Source organism: Hetaerina americana, unplaced genomic scaffold (assembly GCF_022747635.1).
Source record: "Hetaerina americana unplaced genomic scaffold, ioHetAmer1.1.p SCAF_5, whole genome shotgun sequence".
Classification (NCBI taxonomy): Eukaryota; Metazoa; Arthropoda; class Insecta; order Odonata; family Calopterygidae; genus Hetaerina; species Hetaerina americana.
In genome coordinates, this window is record NW_027287095.1 from 53,285,033 (window position 1) to 53,306,127 (window position 21,095).

Here is a 21,095-nt window from a genome sequence, read left to right on the forward strand (position 1 = left end):
ACTATTCCATTTACATTTCGTGACAATCGTAGATTTCTAATTAAGAGAATAAATCCGTCTTGTTAAAAAAAACAGGCTTTAATGTCAAATTCATCCTTTCAAGTATAAATTGAAAAAGAGTTTTTCTTGATGCCTGATTCTAACTGGTAATTGGTAAATTTAAATTACTGTATATATATTTCTATCAATGATTTTATCTGTGTGAAAGTCATCACAAATATAGATTTTCTTCAAGCGAAGAAAAATCATTCGCCTTTTAAAACTGTTAGTCGGTGTACCCGTATGTGGTATTAGCGATACACGAGTGCGTAACAGGGGGGATCTGGTTCAAACAATATAAATTATGGTACAGCCATTTATGAAATAGTTACGATAAGTGATATCATTTATGGATATTTATTAATTTATTTAATAAAATGGTTCTAGTTATGTTAAATCATGATGTGGAAATTGATTCATAAAAATAAGTTTTTCTGGGTTCCTATTTACTGCTTGATTATGGCGTTCTAACATCAAAGTACGTGCCATACTAATTATTTGATGGCATGATAGATGGCCCAGGGTGGGGTTTTAATTCCATTTAATATGGCAATCGGAGTTTCGCCTTGATGGATATACTTTGGGTGTTCATCAAGGCTTCTTCGACACCATCGGAAAAAATAATTCGACTCCGAGATCCGTTACTTCCGTTCGATTCTAGTGAGGGAGAGGAGAGGCGGAGGGTGAAATTTCCACGTCCCCGTGTCTGTTTGTGTGTACTTGTGTACCGAAAAGAATTGGCAGGATTTCGGCGCTTCACTAACCCACCCCACACCACCCCGGGGGTGAGTGTGAGGGAGGGCGTAGTGAGAGGGACCGGATAAACCCCTGTGCAGCATCAGCGTAATTGAAATCTTCGGCGCAAGAATGGGAATCGTTTTTGGGTGGTTCGCGCATTCAACGTTGCTGAGGGAGAAAGAGGGGTGGGTTGGCATAAACGTGATTGGGGGATGATTTTTGGGGAAAGACGCCGCAAAGGGGGGAGAAGAGAGAGGGGTGAGGGAGGAGAGGATGGAGTTGAATTTAACGGGGGGATGAATGATGAGGAAGGGGAAAAATGTTTTCCGAGTAGGGAAGGGGAGGGGAAATAATAGGTGGGGGAAAACATGGATCGAGGTAGTTGTAGCGGGGGACGACGAGAAGGCGGGAGGTGGGGCTCCGCGGACCGCAGATGGACGGTGTAGGGGGAGGAGGAGTTCCCGAGGGAGGAAAATGGGATCGGGGTGGGACGATAAAAAGATCGATAAGTTAATAATCAAAGTGGAAACCTCGGGGAAAGCAATTTCAGAAATGCAGCTCGCGAGAGGTTTTTGTGTGTTTTTGTGTGTCTTCCCCAGTTTCGAAATGCGCGGGATCATTTTGTCCTCCTCTTTTTCGCTGGCGCATCCCCATCCGTTCCCCCTCTTACCTCCCTCCCGTTCCCACATCTCCGTCTCTCCCAGCGGCAGATCCTTCTCCTTAACCCACGCCCCATCCCTTCCACCAACCTTCCCCGCGAACGACCCGTTGTATTTGGTTACCGTTTTGTGCGAAAGCGGTGCGCTGTTTGTGTACGCACAGCAGGTACGTAAGGGAACGGATTCCACCCCGCCATCCTCTCGCTCACTCGCGCCGCTTTTCCCGATATCCCCATGGCGGTTGCCACAAAAGGAGGAAACGCTCGCGGGTGTGGCTGTTGGGTTCGGATGGGTCGGGGGATGAGAGAAGGAGACCGAATGGGAAGGAGCGGGCGCAAAAGGGCAGGAAGGGGGGTCATGGGGAATAGGGAGATGCGTTCGTATGGAGCGGGGGTCTCTCTCTCGTTTAAGGACGCGCGCGCGCACACATGTTCGTGTGTGTGTGCTTTTTTTGTGTGTTGGAGGAGTTTTGCGGTCGGAGGGACACAATAGGGATGGAAGGGAGTCGGGTGAGGGCGTGGGTAAGGGGTGGGTTTTCTGTCCTTTTTTTTTCTAAGTCGGTCGCGAGACTCCAGCTAAGCCGGCGCGACACACATTTCGCCGTGCACGCCGGCGGCGTCTTAAACGCGTTGACTGAGGTGGCGTACTCCGCAATTCATTCGGATGCTCCACTCACCCTATTTCCCAACCGACAAAGAGTGTCCGCATATAATGGCTCGTCCTCGGGAAACTCTCGGGTTTTGACTCTATTCCTCGAGGAACTTCGAATGGCAAGCGAGTGAGCTCAGCATGCAAATCTCTCGGAAATGTACCAGGCTGCAGGGCTACGTAGGAACCTAATATGCACCCCTGCTTATCCACTTTAATTAATTTGGCCGTCTAAAGATCCTCCGTGATGTTTAAAATGGTGAATATGTTCGGGTTTATTCAAGTTTTTCTTTAAGTTAAGGTTTCTCGCTGCATTACTTCATACGTTAATTCATTCCAGTAAGGTTTTAATAAATACATTCCCTTCAAAATCGACAACCTTGAAATTCTTTCGAAATTATTTTACAGAAAGTTGTCCTCAGTAGTATCTATTTACATGAAATTGTGAGTGTTTATTCAATTTTTCCCCTAAAATTTAGAAAAAAACGAATATTCAGCTTCCTAGGAAACCTAACCATGATTATTGAGTTATTAATTAACTTGAAATAATTACCGTTATTTTGCGCTGGAGTCTGATAATATCTCACTTCCAAGACAAAGGTTTTGCTTATAGATCTCAATTAGGGTACAAAGATTCCCCACATATGTAGCGAGATTTCCTTAGGTAACCTGGACGTTCAAATGAGTGTAAGGCATCTGTCTGGGCGGGTATTGTTGCTAAAATACATCACAGATTTAGTAAATTCTGATAAGATGTCCGAACTACTTAAGATTCCAATTCAGTATTCTTATAAGAAATGTATAAATCTTACGTATTTGAAATGAATTGTGACTACCTTTTGAGCCTGGTAAATTTCGTCAAGTACTAATCATGTGAAAATGTTAACGCCTATGAAAAATTCAACGATCATGTCCGTGCCAATAACAGATTCAGGCTTCATGGATCTGGCGAGAAAATGCATTCGCTATGGAATATGGAAAATTCTTCTCTTCTTCACGTGGGCTTGTAGTTTTAAATATGTATTGTCAAGGAGCTAATATATTTAATACTTGTACATAAAGAAATGATGCTTTTCTCGTTTCCATCCCATTATTTTAGCAGTATTTCTTGGGCCGATTCAATTTTATTTTTAACAAATATTGTTTGTTATACGAAAATGGACCATATTTTTCATTTATTATGTAATTACACTTATTTTGAAGATGGTTAATTCAATTGGGAAAGGTTTTCATTGTTAATATGTAAATGAATGTGGACTGATCTCATTATGGCAAGAATTACAACTATTTAGATCGAGTAAAAGCTAATATTTACATTAATACAGAGATTTATAAATGTCTTTCTGTATTTGTAAAGTACAAGCACAGGACGGGTATGATAATTTCTTGTTAGCAAATAGTATATGAATTTTGAAGTTCAAAAACCCTTGCAGGATGCGTCTATAATAATACTACTATTATTTGGTTATTTCATTAATAAACCGTTTATAAACTTAAGACCGAGTACATAATTGTGTATACCACTGCTACCGTTTCCTCTTCGAGTTCCTCAAGTGAGACTAAAATTTTCTTCTAATTCTTTAAGTTGAAGATTTTGGAGAGGGTAAAAAAGCATTCTGGGATTTCCGACCTAATGTAAGCGACGTCTCCTATTACTCGATAGACATAATATCTTTGGGTGAATAATAACTGAGATAAATCCTTTCTTCCGTTGGTTTTTATGTGTTTTTATTCCATGCTTCTCCTCCCGTGATTTCATAGCGAGACCAAATCGATGAGGATTACGGGAAAACGGGAACAATATTCGCGGGCCATTTTTTTAAAGAAAAAAAATGCGAGATTTTCCGTTTCGGTGTCCTTGGCCAACGGTCGTATTTCAAATGTTTTATTAATTCTTCATGCAGAGTTTTGCGCCTTTAAATCATTCCTCACTCACTTGAAGTCAGTCCGTTTAGATTTAAAGCTTTCGATGACGTGGGACAGGATTGACTGTGTTCCAAAAAAAGAAACAACTAGAAAAAGTGTCATTTCACAACTTCAGGATTGCATTCGCCATAGTTACTGCATCATTGTTGCCATTTATGTTCGGAAAAAACCTTTATCTTGGAAAATAAAATGCTCTATTCCCTCTTTTTTTATTTTTAAGTTTTTGAGTGACAAGACAAAGTCCGCCGCAAAGCATGGGGAATGAAAAATACGTATGAGACATTTTCGGACAAGTCACTTGAATCCTGGTGCGGAGAAAGTCCTGTTCGCGAACGATAGGAATAAAGAAACACGTGGGCTCATAAACGTGAAAATAGCCATTGTGTTAGCGTGACTTCAGCGTAAAAAAAGAGTTATAAAAACGTTATAACTTAAGTGTCACTGGGGAACCAGTTCCCCTTTTATCGCATATCTACCAGCGGTTTTTTGTATGTGCAATTATGATTCCCTCTCTGTTTTATGAGATAATATTTTAATAAGCTTTAACTCAAGGTTTCAAATAATGCCATCCAAAGTTTTTTTTAATATGTCATATCAAAATGTGTCCATTAGTGTCATCCAAAGTGTCACAATCACTCATTTCGTTTATTTGAAAATTTTCCCCGAGAAAGTTACTGACGCGTCCTGTCACTTAAGGCCTACGTATATCTCATTAGCTCAGAGTAAAAATATTCAATCCAGTTAGATTTTGAGTTACTTCGCGGACAAATCGGTATCAGGATTACATTAATTTCATCAAAACTCGTTTCCTTGCAATCGCATGTCTTTCTTTTAGATAATAATATGAACACCCATTTTGCCAACTTTAGTCCATTCCACAAATGTACTTTCAACCTTGAAACAAAAAGAGCTTTGTATTATTGATGTGTGTATTATTTGTTGCACATTGGTCTTATTTCTGTAATACTTCTAATAATGCATCATTCTCATTAATCCGGCAGTTTTTAAAGCTTGTGTTTGGATTTAAAAATATCACTGAAAGTCCTTGACATGACATTATTTCGAATTAAATTTTACTTGCTCAGCGTAAATAATATTTCACAGTCATTTTGTCACATGAGTATTTTTTATGGCTGATGGCCTATGTTACAACGTATTTTTTAAATCTCCATCACCCAACTATAGACTTTCATATGTAGTTTGATAAAAAATGTGCGATAAGTTCTAAAAATTAGGTGCGATGGGAATAACCCTTCTTTCTTGAAAGTGGTAGGTCCTTCATTTTCCCTTTGAGCAAGATCCAATACCATAAATAAAAAAACTATTTCTAATTTCGTGCCGTACGTATACATTTTATGTTGTCAGGGGTACTCACGTGCCATATCATCAAACAGAGGTTTCGTGAGCGTATTCATGCCTTTCAAATATACAGCAAATGGTTAGACCTAGTTCGGGAAAAGTGAAAGTCATTGCTTTGGTGAAATTTCATTTCAGCCCTCACGTCACTTTCGCCATTCGTCTGATTTACGGAGGCCAAAAAGCGGATGAAAAGTTGATTCATCCTAAACCTAAATTTTTTGGTTCTGTCGGTATTTTTTCCCCAAATAAGACGAGCTAGGAAGACTACTCGCAAGGGAGCCCATCTGATCTAAATCCAGAGACAGCAAAATCCTCCTTTATCGGCTGACATTTGCATGCGCCTCAAGTTTTTGTAATTCCATCAGTTATATAATTTGGATTTTTTTTTTCATTGCGTCTATTTACCAAGACACTTTTATCTAATTCGCTCTGGAAATTCTATGAAATACTAATTATGAAACATTCGTACGGTTGAAATATCCTCAACTGATGACTTTGATTACTCTTACTTCACGGATAAAATGTGAGCTGTTTTTTACGCAAGAAATTTTACGCAACATTCCCGTACTTTTTCAGAATCATAAATCAAATGAAAAAAGTGTGCCATAATCCAGTAGATTTCTGACGTATACGAATGTGTATATGCCAAGTGTCATTTTTTTTATTCGTTCTTAATTCCCTGTCCGTTTGAATTAATAGATTTCGGAAAACAATAAAAATGGATTTCCGCATAAAATACCTTCTGAGGAGATTTGTTCCTAGCTTTACCGAATTTTATTAAGCTGAAAAATCCTTGAAAAACTCGACACTTCAAAATGACGGAGTTAAACTTAAATCGGGGACTAGTTGTACCTAACTGGAAACATCTCTGGAGGATTTATCTTGCGTATTTGATCGCCGAAGGTGTTTTGCAGGAATTAAGTTCCATTTCAGTTACTAACCTCATTTCCTTTCTCTTTTTAGCGCTCTTTGGGTTCCGGAAATACAACGACAACAGAATTATCAACGCTACAATGGGTGCTGAACAGTCAACAATCAAAAGGTAAGCACAATTTACTTGAATACTCTTTGAGTAGATATTATGAGTTACAAATTTCAAGAAGCCATGGGGATATATTATACACATGTGTGTGTGTATATATATATATATATAGGAAATATTTTTACTCTCGTGATCTGCTTGATTCCACCTTCTCCACCTCTCCTGTGTTCGTCCGTTATGTGTGTTCCTATCCCTTTTCCTTATATCTGTTTCTATATAAATGAGGATTTGTTCACCGTTCGGCGGGATTTCGTGTTTGAATGGATACATATATATATATATATATATATATATATATATATATATATATATATATATATATATATATATATATATATATATGCTTTCGTAGACGTAACACGGAAGTGCCGAATAGTACAATACACAGTAACACACAATATAGAGACACAAAAAAAGAAGAACACTCACACGTTATTTCTTGATATTTCGACGGAAACACTCCGTCTTCATCTGAACCACCCAAGAGCGGAGAGTAACAGCGGCCCACCTCCCCTCCTATCTCATTCACCGGTGCATGAAATTTTTCGATCCATTTTGCGATAGACCACACACCCCAACATCCCCTTTACTGGTTCCCACCACCCTTCGCCCCCCCTTTCTCTTACTTGTTCAAGAAAGAAAGAGACGAGGGGGAATGGATGCGCTTACATTGCCAGGGACTGAATTTCTCTTTTCCCGATAATAAGAAAAGCTCAGCCCGGGGCACAATTTCAAATTCATCGATTATCGTGCAAGTTCTTGATTATTTGTTTTCATCAGAGGCTTTCTTTCTCCCCCGGTAGCCGCGCATAATCGGGCGGTAAATTCGGGGCGGAATTAGTCGTTACTGCCTCGGCGCTCCTGCAATGCCTGTTCATGCATTGAGGATTGACAACCGTGATTCCAACCTTGCGTAAAATGGGATGTCGTGCTTCATTCCTCGTGACAGTTATTGCTATTTTGATCAGTGAGCAAGTATCATAAAAATGAAACACGACGCACAACATTAATTACCGTTAAAGAATCTATACGCAATAAGGAAGCTTAATTTGAAGTAGAATAAGTTCGTAGCTAATTTTTTTAGGGGCGCATAATTTATTCGGAAAACTCTTATTATCCTTTTAATTACCATCAAATTGCCCCTGGGAACTTTGAGGCTAGTGGAAGTTTTTGCGAAAGTACAAGATTATAGAGTATTCCCTTATTATGCATTCATATACCGATATGTACGAAATTGCGGGGAGCACGACGGTCTTTCTACTTATTACAGCAATATTAAGACTTAAGAGTTAGGAATGAGATCTCGAGCTAATTCAGAAAATACGAGTAGTTGATACTATGCATTTATGGTAAGATGAGTCCAGCCCTACATTTGAAGTAGATTCAGAAGTACAGACGCAATAATCGCCGACCAAGTGAAATATTCGGGAATCAACTTGACATGATGACAATGACTTAACGTCGAGAAGTTAGTATTTTGCAGAGAAGGGTCTAGTTCTGTAAACGTTAAGGAGATCTGTTATTTTTTGCCGGTCATAACTTATTTTTAATCCGCACCAAGCAGTTAGGATCCTGGCCAGAATGGTCTGATATCCTAATTGAACTAGATAGGAGAAAAGATGCCCGCTTTTTTAACAATCGCTGTGAGCAAAAATAAGGTGTATTACTACTTTAAAAAATCCTATTTTGGTAACTATTAAAAACACGAGGCCTACAAGCAAGACCCAGGCAACGAGATAAATGCAAATCGTGTGAAGTTTATTTCGACGTAATAGGATTAATTAAAGTCTCGTCTTGCATGTAATGGCTAGCGAGGGGTTAAAGTAAATTTTACGTCGAACCAGGTTAGGAATATTTATTCCCTTGAAAAATGCATGATTAAATTAGTAAATATCATTGATAACGGAAATATGACCTAATCAGAAATTGATTGTTAAAAACCACCAATTACACTAACGATTGATGATCTAAAACTTCATTACATCCACTCTTGCGGCATGGAAGTTGTGGCTTCTAAGTTAATATTTTATGTAAAGCGCCTTCTCTCATGGTTTGGATTTTATTACCTTTACATAGGTTAAGTCTCTTCGAGAGTGCATAGCATCGCCAGGTTGCAGTTCTGTTGAATTAGGACGGAAAGTGGCAAACGTTGGTTTTTCCTGCAGTTCTAATTGAAATCCGGTCGTTCGTATCACATAATTGGAACATGTCCAAATTATTTAAGGTAAAATGGGCGATGTGTCAGTTTAAAGGTGACCTTACCAATGGTTGACGAGCAGAGAATTAGGAAGCGAGAGAATTTTTATGAGTAAATAAAGAAAATGGGAGTTGCGGTAGTCCAGTGGGTAGAGCGTTGGGCTACTGATCGGAGGGTCACGGGTTCGATTCCCGGGCAAGGCACTCTGAGCACTTGTAGCTCCACCTAGGCTTTGTGATTTTTTGGGTACCAGATCTTCCTGGGAAACCATTACCGCCACAGGGAAAGGAACTGGCCCCCATACCCTGATGTGTGAATTTCACACGCCATAAAGGGCTTACATAGTACTAAGTGAACTCTACCATCACCTACCTAAACCGACCTTCGGGTTGATTACTGTGTTTATGGTTTTTTTTTAATTTAAAAATACCATTTTGAATGTGATCCACCAAGATTTATGAGGAACTATAGGCGTAACGAGGAAAACAAGGAATAGAAGAAACAAAGGAGTAGTTTCATCATGAGGAAATCAGGATTGCCTCTCCCCTTCTAATTTCGTCATTGACGTCACGAGGATTCTATCAAAAAATCCTTTTACAGCGATTCTGGAATTCGTATTCGTATCGGCTAGTTTAAACTGTCTCATTATAACTGAGGATGTTTTAGAAAACAAGATGTTTCTTTCAAAACTCATTTAGTTTCTTAACTACTTATTGTAGCTACTCCTCTTTCGTGCCACGTTAAATGGTAGCCCGTTTCCTCTTCTCCGCTTTCAGAAACTTTCTTCTTTCCTGATTTTCTCATGTCGAGGATGCAGTAACTGCAACTCCCACTGATCTTCCTTTATCTTCATTCGTTTTTTCTCTTTTTACTTCAAGTTTTCGGAAATATCTTTATCGCTCCTCAACCGCCAGGACAAGATTAGTTAGCGTGGTACAGCCTCCACGGCTACGTTCCCACTCCTTTCACTCGAAAATAAAGGACTCTTCTTCATTATCATGCATTAATTTCCTAGAATTTCGATGAGCTATTTCCAAAATGGTCCTCTCTATTTGCTCCTGCAATCTCCAATCTCTATTTCTCCGTTAATTCGCCTTCCGTCAAGAATCTTCCTCTCATTGAACCGAATCGAACTTCGCTCTTCTTCTTCACTCTACTTCACCAAGCTCAAGACGCCCAGGTATACGTTCATGTATCTTGGTACCCAGATATTATAGTCGTTACTAACTCAGGTTATTGTTACTAACTCGGTATCTAGTTACTATTATCAAAACCTCGATTCTTTCCGTTTAAAAAGTTTTAGAATTTGGCGCGTAGAGAAAACAAGCTAGCAAGTTGGCACCATTACCTGGGGTATTAATCGTAGGAACCAGTACATAATAGCATTCAAGCTTCTTCTCGGCACCTAGATACCAGTGCCTGGACAATAACATAGTAGTAAATAAATAGTATTTCACGGTATCTGGTACCTACCCTACTCATTCTCACGTGTTCACGTGGTAGCTATGTAACTAAAGCGCTGGACTACTTACCTAAGGGCCCGAATTTGATTTCGGGTGACGCCTCTAGGCATCCTCAGCTTAATCCAAGCTGTGCGATATTTCGGGTATCCGATCATCCAGGTAAACCATATGCGACACAGAAAAGTGAACCGATCCCCAGACACTGATGTGTGAATTTCACACGCCATTGGGCTTGTTACCAGGTGACTCCGACATTTTCTTATCAAAATATCCTTCGGGTTCATAACTGTGGTTAATGTACCTGTTACCAGTACCTGAGTTATTGACATTAAAGGTTAAACAGTTAGTATGTAGGGTAGGGGTGTCTTGGCACCAGCCCCTTTATCATAAATCCTAGATACAACGTCAGTGAACGAAGAACTGTAGGAATTTCTCGATTCCTAGGTAACGGTATCAAACCCTGATTTACCACCCGCAAATCATGATCACCAAAGAGAGTCCACTTTAGTAGTTCCGTAGTTTCTCACTGCCTTCCTCCTGCCACCTACAGGACCGCCATCGGACGGCCCCCAGCTGTCCCGGAGGCAGTCGGGGGAGCATTGGGGGGCTCCCGGGATCCGGGGTCCCAGCCTGGACGGGAAGCGGGACGCGGCGGACTCCCTGACGGACGGGGGGATCGGCGAAGAGGGCGAGAGGCTGGCCCGGACGTTCCTCTCGTGCTTCCCGACCGTCCTCAGCCCCGTGGTGCTCCTCCGTCTGCTCCTCCACCGGCTGCTTACCACCGCGGCCGCCCGCCTCTCCCGCTGGAAGTCGTGCGCCTCCCGCTCGTCGCTCGCGTCGGCGCGCGATCCCCCGCTGCAGCAGCCACGGAGTCCGCGGTCCCGGGCCTCGTCGGCGGACACGGCGGCTGCGCCCTCCGATTTCCTCGTGCCGTCGTCGGCGTCATCCTCGGCCTCCACGGCGGCCGCCGCCCTCTTTACCGCCGCGGCTGAGACGACCAACTCGTTGAGGAAAAGAAGGAAGGTGAGTCGTAAATGGTATTTAGGTGATTGCAGTAGGATAAACTTTGAGGAACATTTGACCCATTGAAAGATGATTATTTTTTATCAATACTGATAAATTTTGGAATATTAAGAATTATATTATGTTCAATAAATACAATGTGTTCATTATTTATTTAATGACTGATACATGATAAGATTTATATAATCGTTGCTAAGTGATCAAATATTTTAACAAATATAGTAACGTTTAAGAGAAGAGGTTTAGATTAACTTCGTTTGTTGGAAAAGTATTGAATTTTGACATTCTTATTGCAGGAAAATATAATAAATATATTTTTTTTTCCTTCAGAATATTTTCTTAATGCTTTTTGCCAGGTAGTCATGAGGAATCGTTATTAATTCTGTGATTTTTATTTGAGAAAAAATATTAATGGCAGGAAGAGAAATTTTCACAGCAATCAAAAAATGTTGGTGAACTATGATATTTAATATATGTATATATATATATATATATATATATATATATATATATATAATATATATATATATATAATTAACAATATTACTATTAACAATATTTTCATTTAAACTTGCTTTCCGATGCACCAATTAGTATTTCTATGACATAAATGTGAATAGTGATGTACAAATACATTTTCTATCATGAAAAATCGGAAACAATGAGATGAATTCCATATCCTTAGGAATGTTCACGATTTCCTTTCTTGAGAAGATTTCCCATTTTAAGAAACAAACTTGAGTCCCGGCAGGGCGTAAATTGAGCCTATTTAAAGCATCTCAAATCTCCGAGGAGGTTATGCATGTACACTTCTCGTTTCATTCTGCGAGAAAGCGAAAAGGAGAAAATCCCTCAAAATGTTGTCCCCCCCAGGAAATCAAGCGCTTGAGTGGAATTTGGGTTGCGGCACGCGCAGGATACGACGCTTTATCCGTACCTCCGGAAAGCGTAGCTACGTACGAGTGTAGATGAAAGGCTGAGTACTCGACATACACGAGATTGCTCACATCAGAATGGTGCAGAGTTGAGTAAAATCGGCATTATCATTTGGAGAGTCTCCAAACGGCATTTCAAGTCGGAGAAAAAAATGAAAAGAATGAAAAATATTCACAAATTTGACGAAAACATGCGTCCTTCTTTATCGTTCCCAAGTTTTGAGGACATGTTTTTTTCTAAAAAATGCTGACTTAGATATACTACTTGAAGAAATTATTTATTTTTGAAAATTTCAGTTTAATGTGAATATGAAATGTAGGAATAGCAATTATTTGTTTATGAACCTCGTGAATAAGATGTGGTGCGCCAGTTGTTCCGAAGCGTTACACAAAGACTTACAGAAACTCTGGGTGGTGTCGTGAGAAGATATGCAGGAAAAACTGCTCCCTACGTAGAGAGTTTATATCTCAGTTCTCAGATGTGAAGAAGTAAAAGAAGAACCTAATATAAGGAAAGAATATTACTATCTATAAACCTGTATAGATATAAATGGAAATGCTTGTTCGTTTTTTTCATACAAAATTCAAAACAAATTACGGACGTGAATCAAATTTTTTGTATACCTATTAGGTATCTTTAGGACATTAAATACATGTGATTTGGGCATACCGTCCTTCTTGGCGGATTTCCCTCTCTTGAAATAGAAGGCAGTGTCTCTAAAATTGACGAAATATCAAATTTATTATCAAAGGGCTTGACAGCGATTATTTTTAATATATGAACGCGAGGGAAAAAACACGATGGCCCCCAGATAACCAAAGAAACCACGTTTTTAGACTCAATAAGAGCCAATAAATTCGCAGTCCCACAGTAGACACGAGTCCACTCAAAACGTCTCTTTAATGCTCTCCTTTTATGATTTTCTAACTTTTAACTCTGTGTGAATTCTGAATCAATAAATCTGCTAAATTTGAATCTACTCTACGATAGAATTTTTTCAAACAATCCATCGGTACATAATTTAAGTAATAAATATTATAACTATATTTTGATGTAACATTTAATTAAATGAAAAATAAAAGGGACAAGATCTTGTATTTATATCAGATACCTAATATTGACAGACTTATGTCATCATTCTTTTCACTTGACATTTCCGATTGAGTTAATACTTATTAATAGCTTCAGTCATCGAAATGAAACCTCGCTTCAGTCATTTACTCGTTTATTGGTTTGTCAATCTATTTAACCCAGTATAGTTTTCACGGATCGAAGTAAGCTCATTCCAACAGCTTGGATTTTTAATATATTTATTTTATCGTTTAAATTTTATATCTGCTTAGAAGGAATTGTACTTCCATTACTTTATGAAATTTTATGTGTCCCCCTCCACTTCTTTTGTTTTTAGAGTTCCGATGTTTCAAAACATTTTCTGATAACATTAAACGCTCTGTTATCAATATTTTTTCCCTAATCAAATGAAGCTTTGTATCGTAGGCATTTAAAATTTTGCGCTGTACAAATTAAAGCATCACCATCATCAGTTTTGCAATTCTAATATAGGCTTTTTGCATCCATCCATTCTTCTTTATTCAGTGTTATTCCCTCACCCTCTTAAAGCTTTTCTGTTTTATGTCCTTCTAAATGGTTCCCCTGTACTGGTCTCTTTGTCAACGTTTCAGGATCTTACCTTCAATTTCTCCCTCAATTACGTTTCTAACTAACCCCTTGTGCCTCAAAGTGTATCCAATTCGTCTAGTTTTTCTTTGCTATAGATTTCTTTATATCATTTTTTCTCGTCCACTCTTTTAAGTATTTTCATACTCTTTACTTTTTGTTTCCATTTAATATCACTTTTCTCCTCTAGAACTATCTTTTAAATGCATCTGATCTTCGCTGGTTCACGTTTCCGATGTTCCATATCTCTGATCCGTAGAGCGCCGTGCTCCATACAAATGTTTTGACAACAATTTGATTGTAATCTATTGTTCTTTGAACATCGTAGTTACCTCTTCTTCATGCACGCCTTCTTACGAGCACCGCTTCTTATGTAGCTTGAGCTGTTGCTTCGGTTGATATCTGCTTAAGCTTTTACATACCAAATTAATCTGCTGCATATTAAGATGAAGGAATCCAATTACTTTAGTTTCACTCCCCGGGTTTACATGTATGCCTTCAGCGTCTCTTTCACACAAAAGAATATTAATTATATTCTGGTAGATGCTCATGTTATATTCCCGAATTACTTGATCCGTAGCCTTCAGAACTGCTCGCGGGTCGTTTTGCGTTTTTGCAATTTTTGCGATGTCATCTGCGAACCGGAGCATGTTAATTTCTTCGCCAATTACTTTGACTCTTTTGATGCCCACTCACGCTTTTATCATTGTCTCTACCAGATATACGTGGTAACTACTGGCCCAGATTGCATCCTTGCCTAACTCTTTTGTTTAATTTGGTTTCTACTTCCCCTTTGTGTTTAATTTCCATAGTTTTAACCTAATGTTTTAGACGTAAAGGATTATTCTTTTGTCGTGTTAGTCTAACCCAAGGGCTAATAGCACATTTCGTTTCATTCGTCCACGATGGCCACCGAACCAAAACATCGTGTGTACAAATCATACCGAGGGAATTCGAACCATTTAGCTCTGATGAATGTGAACGAAGGTGTCCAGTATCCTTTGTTACCGCGGGTGCGGTAAATATGACTTAACCTCCGATTGACACCGCGGCATTTGTCTTTTCAGGTGAACCTTACCGTGGACTGCTCGGGTATCAGCGACGTGTCGACGTCCCCCACGCCACAACAACCGCAGCAGCAGCCCCAGCAGCAACAACAGCAACAGCAGCAGGCCACCCCACCCGGCTCCCCCCCAACGGCGATCTCCAGGGGCCGCGGGCGCGCCCTCATCGACCAGCGCAACTCGGTCCCGGCGCAGGGGCGGTCGCGACCTCCGCCACCGTCTTCGTCCCAGCAGCAGCGCCCTCTCCCACCCCCGCCGCCAACCCCCGTCCTCGCGCCCCCCACGCCCGGCCTCCCCTCGGCCGCCGACGCCCTCGGCCTCGTCTCCTCGTCCGCCCTGCTGCCCGCCGTGCCGTCGGCCGCCGCCCCCGCGCCACCCCTCCTCGCCTTCTCCCTCCGCTCCCCGTCGAGGGAGAGCCTCGCCTCGGACCACTACCGACCCCCGCCCGGCTCCCCGCCCAGCATGCACCCGCTCGCGCTGCCCGGCGGCCCAACCTCGCCCTCGTCTCTCCTGCGGAGGTGCTCGTTCAGGTGAGTGGCGGCGGATTCGGGGGGCTTGGTGGAATGGATGGAGTGAGGGGAGGAGGTGCAGAGAGGGAAATCGCAATCATCATCAGAATGCCAATCCGAAGATTGGTTGGCTGTAGCCTTGTACTCATTCCCTTGGAATTCTAGCACCCACACGTCTACCGTCCTGCATCCCTTATTATTCAGTCCACGTATTTGTCCCTTGGGCTACCTCGTGGTGCCCTCTCCTCAATTAGATGCCGAAGGAATTTATTTTGGCCGATAATGGAAAAGAGGAAGGCATGCAGAGAGGTGTATAAGGAGGGAAAAACAACAATTTCAATTCGAAATTCAACGAGAATTCCTGCAAATTGTCACATTCGTCAGCCATTATTTTAAATTTTGGCTTTCTTCCAATGAGCTGTTTTTTATTCACACACGATAATATCCATTTCTGCCCTCGGATATATCCAACAGTATGCTGTAGCGTTAATTGTATAAAGGAATACTCATTTCCTCTCGTATTCAATAAATAACATCATTTATAAACTATATTGTTTTCCTTTTAATTACACTGACGACTAATATCACTTGATAATGTTAATCCCATTTAATAAAATTATTTTGAATATCATAATTATTTGTATAACTCCAGCCATTCGGGAAGATTGGCTAGAGCGCGCGTTCTTGAGGCCACGACACAAGTGAATTGCCCTCCAGACTTTGACGATATGCTTTTCCGCTTGGAGCAGTGCCCGTGTATTTTATATAAAATAATTAGTTGGAAAAAGTACAAAAATTGAAATGGTTACAGAGCGCAATTATTACGCTGAATATAAATTTTGGACCACTGGTTCAACTATCTTGGCTGCGTTTCATGAGCAAATATGATATGCGTAGTAAATTAGTCTTCTACAATAGTAACATTAAGTATTGGGTAAGTTTCTAAAGACTAAAAGCGACAAAATCTAAGAGAACTTTCGTCCTTGAAATTCCGAGGGCATTAAATGTCTGATTATTTCCAATGTAAATGCTGTTATTATCAGTGATCTGAGATTCCAATTTCCTCATTATGATATTGCTCTTGCGTTTATTCGATTAAATATGCCTTATCTTCATCGCTGCTTATCAAGTTCCTTAACTCTTGATAGGCCAAATTTAAAATGCTAATCTGAAAATACCCAGTTCTCAAAATTTTCGGTTACCTATCCCTTTTCTTACGAGTCATACGGTAATTAATATCAACCTCGGGGGCCATTAAACAGTTTATGATATAAGTAAATGTATGCCCCAGTCTACTCCGCACACCCTGACTCCAAACCCATCAGCCAAGCCCTCTAATCTGTGTTGTTGTTCCATGTGTTGATGTGTGTTGGTTTTCTCCCTCTAGTTTTTGTGTTGTGTCTGTATGTTTGCACCTCACTCACGATATTCGTGGATTTAATTCCAGTAATGGAATTTCTTTAGTCCTGACTTGATATATCTACTCACGTTAGAAAGTTAAACTAAAATCAAGTAGAAATCTCATTAAGATGGCGGGGTATTAGTAAATGGAAGCATTAGACAACGATGGTGTTCATCTAGCCCTCTCCGACATGAGGACAGGTATACGCTGTTTTTTGTTTCGAATACTCAAGGAGAATAGGTTTTTTAGTCGATCCTGTGATCCGAAAACTTTTGCAATGTTCCGCCAGGATCACTGTTCAAAAACTATGATTTGTCACCGGCGTTGAATCAAGTGATAAAATAAATGGCTTCCATTTAGTTTTTATCGCATGGCCTCGTCATCTAAGACTACCTCCCGCGCACCCCGTGCATAGGCATCTCCAGGTCAGAATAGTAATTCAAGCGTGAAGGAGAAGTGGTCGAAAGTTACGCATTATTGCTCAATATCCTTGGAAACGGATTTGTTAAAAATTGTTTTCGGAAAATGAGCAGTGTCATGCCACAGTTCCATGAGCAACCCTCAGTAGCGCAAGAAATTTGACTGTAGAATAAATAAAATCAATATTATGTGACTGCTCTGATTTTACTAGGTATTATCGTCCCACGAGAAAAAAAGAAACTTTAATAATATGTTTTATTACCGGGAAATCATCATTTAACCCCTTTATCGATGAATATTTGTTTCTTTCCTTGATCGTCTCTTGTGTAAAATATAAATTATAAACGGATATAATTTTTGACGGCTCGTATAATCTCTTCTCGCAAGCGAGGAGTTAGTAACACGAAAGAAAATATCTTGTTTCGGAAGGATGCAGAGTATGATAGAATGGCTTTATTTGTAGTTTTTGATGTTCTTTTTTCCAAGCAAAATACTTTAAGACGTTGTTTACTCGCTTCAGGTTTAATTAAACGATTCTAAAATTAATATAAAATTTTTTTTAAGTTTCAACCATACTATGACGTTTAAATTTTTAGATTTTTCTTGGTATTTCGACCGTTATACAGCAAAACTAAAAATATTTGGACAGTCAAACAATTCCTTTATTTTCTATTAAATGGTCAGTGTCTTCAATTAAAGCGGAAATATATACAAAGCCCAGTGTAATAAAATCCAACATTAAGCACTACAATTATGGTGAAAAATTAAAAAAAATAAACATTGGGACGTTCAAAGAAGAATTAATTAAATAAATTTGCATACGTAATCGCATTACCTGAAAGATGACCGTTTTAGAAGGGAAAAATTATAGACAAAGAAATCTAGCTCGTGTTGTACAGTGACCCTAAACTTTGTGTGTTCTAGTATGCTCGATGTGCATATTCCATTTGACCAAAAGCTGATAGGCACGGCATTTCGTTTTATAATTTGAATGAGACCGAAAAGTGAATAGTAATTGAATAGGTCAGTTGCAATTGCATCCCTATTCCCTATTAAAATGCGTCTTTTGGGCGATAGTGCATGCCTGTTAGACACGGATTCATCGAATACTTGGGTTTCTTTAGGTAGGCCTTTGATATTTACACTACGAGTGAAAAGGTGACCATTGTTGTCGATTTAGTCACCTCTAGGTCTTTGGCCATGGAAGCAGCAGAAAAGCTACGCATTCCACCTTACGGCTTTTCACCCGATGCCCAGGGTGAGAGACTCTCACTGAATAGGACGCCTCGGTGGCGAAGTCGAAATTGCATGGAACATCGTAGCATCCGTTTCGGAAGCCAGACTCGAAGCCCCGCCCGTCATCCTGTCTCGTCGTCACCACTTGATGTCTCTCCCAGCATGGGTGTCGTGTCGCATCGAAATGTCGGTCTCGCACCGCGCCGTATTCATCGCCGGCGGTTGATGCCCCTAATTCTAGGTTCTCCTCCAGTCTCCGGAAGCGGCGCTCCAAGTCGCACGCCAACATCGCCCCGCCTGCGGCCCTGAGAGAGGCGGCGGTCGCCGCGGACGGCACCCCGGAGCAGGAGATACAAGCGTTCCAGCGCCAGCTACAGAACCTCCCGGACTTCGACTCTCCGGACCGGCCGGACGCCCTCTCGGGCACCGGGGAGTTCTACCATGCAGGCCGGGTGCACGTCCGGCCCCGCTCCCGATCCGTCCCCAGGGTGTCGTTCGAGGGGTCCCGCTACCTCACCCTCCCAGACCTGCCGTGGGGCAGGGGGGGCGGGGGAGGGAGCCTCCCCCGCGGGCGGTCCACGGGCGTGCTCAGCTTGGACCTGGCCCCCGCGGCCCCCGCCGCCCCCGCCACCCTGCAGCCGGTGCCCGGCGGCGGGCTGGGGGCGGCGGGGGACACCTTGGGGGCGGCCGCGGCGGCGGCGGGCGGGGGCGGGGCGGGCACGGCTGGGGCCTTCGGGTGCATCAGCCGGCGGAGCAGCCTGTCTCCGTCCGAGAGAGGTGGCGGGGGCGGTGGGGGCGTAGCGCGGCGAAGGGACAGCCCCGCCATAAATGTCCTCGAGACGCCTCCCTGGCACAGGGCCATCCTTAACATGGTGGAGGTGAGTGAGTTGCTGCCCCTTACAATGACCACAGCTTATAAATTTCGATCAAAGCGATTAGAGATTCCATCGTTTGATTTTAAATATCGAGAGATGCGTTATAGATATTTAAAAAAGCTTCATTAATAATATTCCATTGACGTTTTTCATTTTATTGTCATGTCGGATGAGTTAATTGCATCTCTTATCGGGTAAAGGTATCTTAAAAACATGAATAGGTGATAGAGACAATCATATATTTTTTGTTGATAGATATCAATATTTTAACAAGCTAAATCGAGAAATAACAAACGAAATATATATCGCTTCACATGTTAATTGAAGCTTAATTTAAGAGTAATTGATGAATATATAGACTTTGTATGTGTCTTAAAAACAGGAGCACTTGTTATAGAATTTTTCACACTAAATATCTATGCCCCTTTTATGCATCGCGTGAGTGAATTAACAACTATTTTAATTTTATAATTGCATTTGTACCAAAAATAATTAGTTTTTAATTAATAATAGTATGTATCGATTAATACTCGATAGACGTGTTTAAATATATGTATTCAACCTGTTTGACAAATTGATTTCAGTATATAAACAACACGTATCGATCTATAATTTTTTGTAATCCCTTTGACACTGTCCTGAGTGATCCTGAATGCCTCGTTTTCACGAAGGGACTTTCATCGCGAATCGCCGATCATTTTATGACAGCTGATAGGATTCACCGCGAGCAAAATATAGTTGTCTGATTGATAAATTTTGCCTTCAGCGATGAGAAATGAAAATTTTAAATTTTCTCCGCTCCGGAGCGGGCGATAACCCAGGCCAATAGTTTTTCCCACCATTGTTGAAGCGCGTAGCAAGCGAACTAACCATCTTGTGAATTGTATGGACTCTCGTGTTGTTAGAACTCTCTTCGATGGAGAAGCGCGAGCGAAATTGTATCGCCCCGTGTAAATTTAGGCGAACGAGAACCCTGCCGGAGGCACAAAGACGCGCGATGATATGGCTGCCGGAGTGTGATTAAATAGTCCTGAGTAAACTGAGGGCTTAAATCTACTGCTATGAAACCTCCCAATGGCGAACCCTCTCGGAGATGGATAAATGCGCGCTGTCGAGGGATTGAGAGAGAAAGAGAGTAATTCCGGACGCTCCACTACGTGTGGTATAAATTGAATGCCTATTGAATTCTGGCTCACTGCGAAGTCTGGAGTACGTACATGACAAGGTATTATGTCGGAGAAGGCGATCACAGTGTGAGAACTCCCTAATGCGTAGGGAGTCCGACGAGGGGGATAGGGTAATTTTGAGAACGTGAAATTCTTGTAATTCCGAAACAGTGTGATTGAGGACAAAATTCACTTCGTACCTACGACATTACTCAGTCTGCACGCTTAGTTTAATCTTATAAACTAAATCACATGCTGGCGCAATTTTTTGTTATTTCCATGTCACCAGGAAAACACACATGAAGAGGATTAGATTATATATATATATATATGTATATATATATATATATATATATATATATATATATATATATATATATATATATGTATATATATATATACACATACAAACACAGATGTAGATTTTTAGACCATAGAGACATTAAGAAAGGACACTCACAATATGTTATTTGACTTTTCGACGGCTCGTCTCTATGGTCTTAAAATCTACATCCGTGTTTTTATATATAGTATTTGGTGCGTCCCCGAAGAGCGTTCCATTTCGGAGATATTTTTATATGTATATATATGTATATATATACATATACATATATACATAAATACTATACATATACTATATTATACAACTATACAAGGTAGTACGTATACACACATATTTGAGACAAAGAAAATACTCTAGCATAGCAGTGCCATTA

The 21,095-nt window shown here is 40.7% G+C and overlaps 1 protein-coding gene across 1 annotated transcript in view; it reads left to right on the forward strand.

Moving 5' to 3' along the window:
* LOC139693688 (uncharacterized) overlaps positions 1-21,095 on the forward strand; it is a gene marked incomplete at its 3' end in the record, with an annotated part of 305,211 nt that overhangs the window by 51,168 nt on the left and 232,948 nt on the right. Inside the window, exons 10-13 of the mRNA XM_071591931.1 lie at positions 6,333-6,411; positions 10,622-11,094; positions 14,775-15,301; positions 18,580-19,216. Coding sequence (XP_071448032.1) covers positions 6,333-6,411; positions 10,622-11,094; positions 14,775-15,301; positions 18,580-19,216 — 1,716 coding nt within the window. The remainder of the gene's footprint in view (positions 1-6,332; positions 6,412-10,621; positions 11,095-14,774; positions 15,302-18,579; positions 19,217-21,095) is intronic.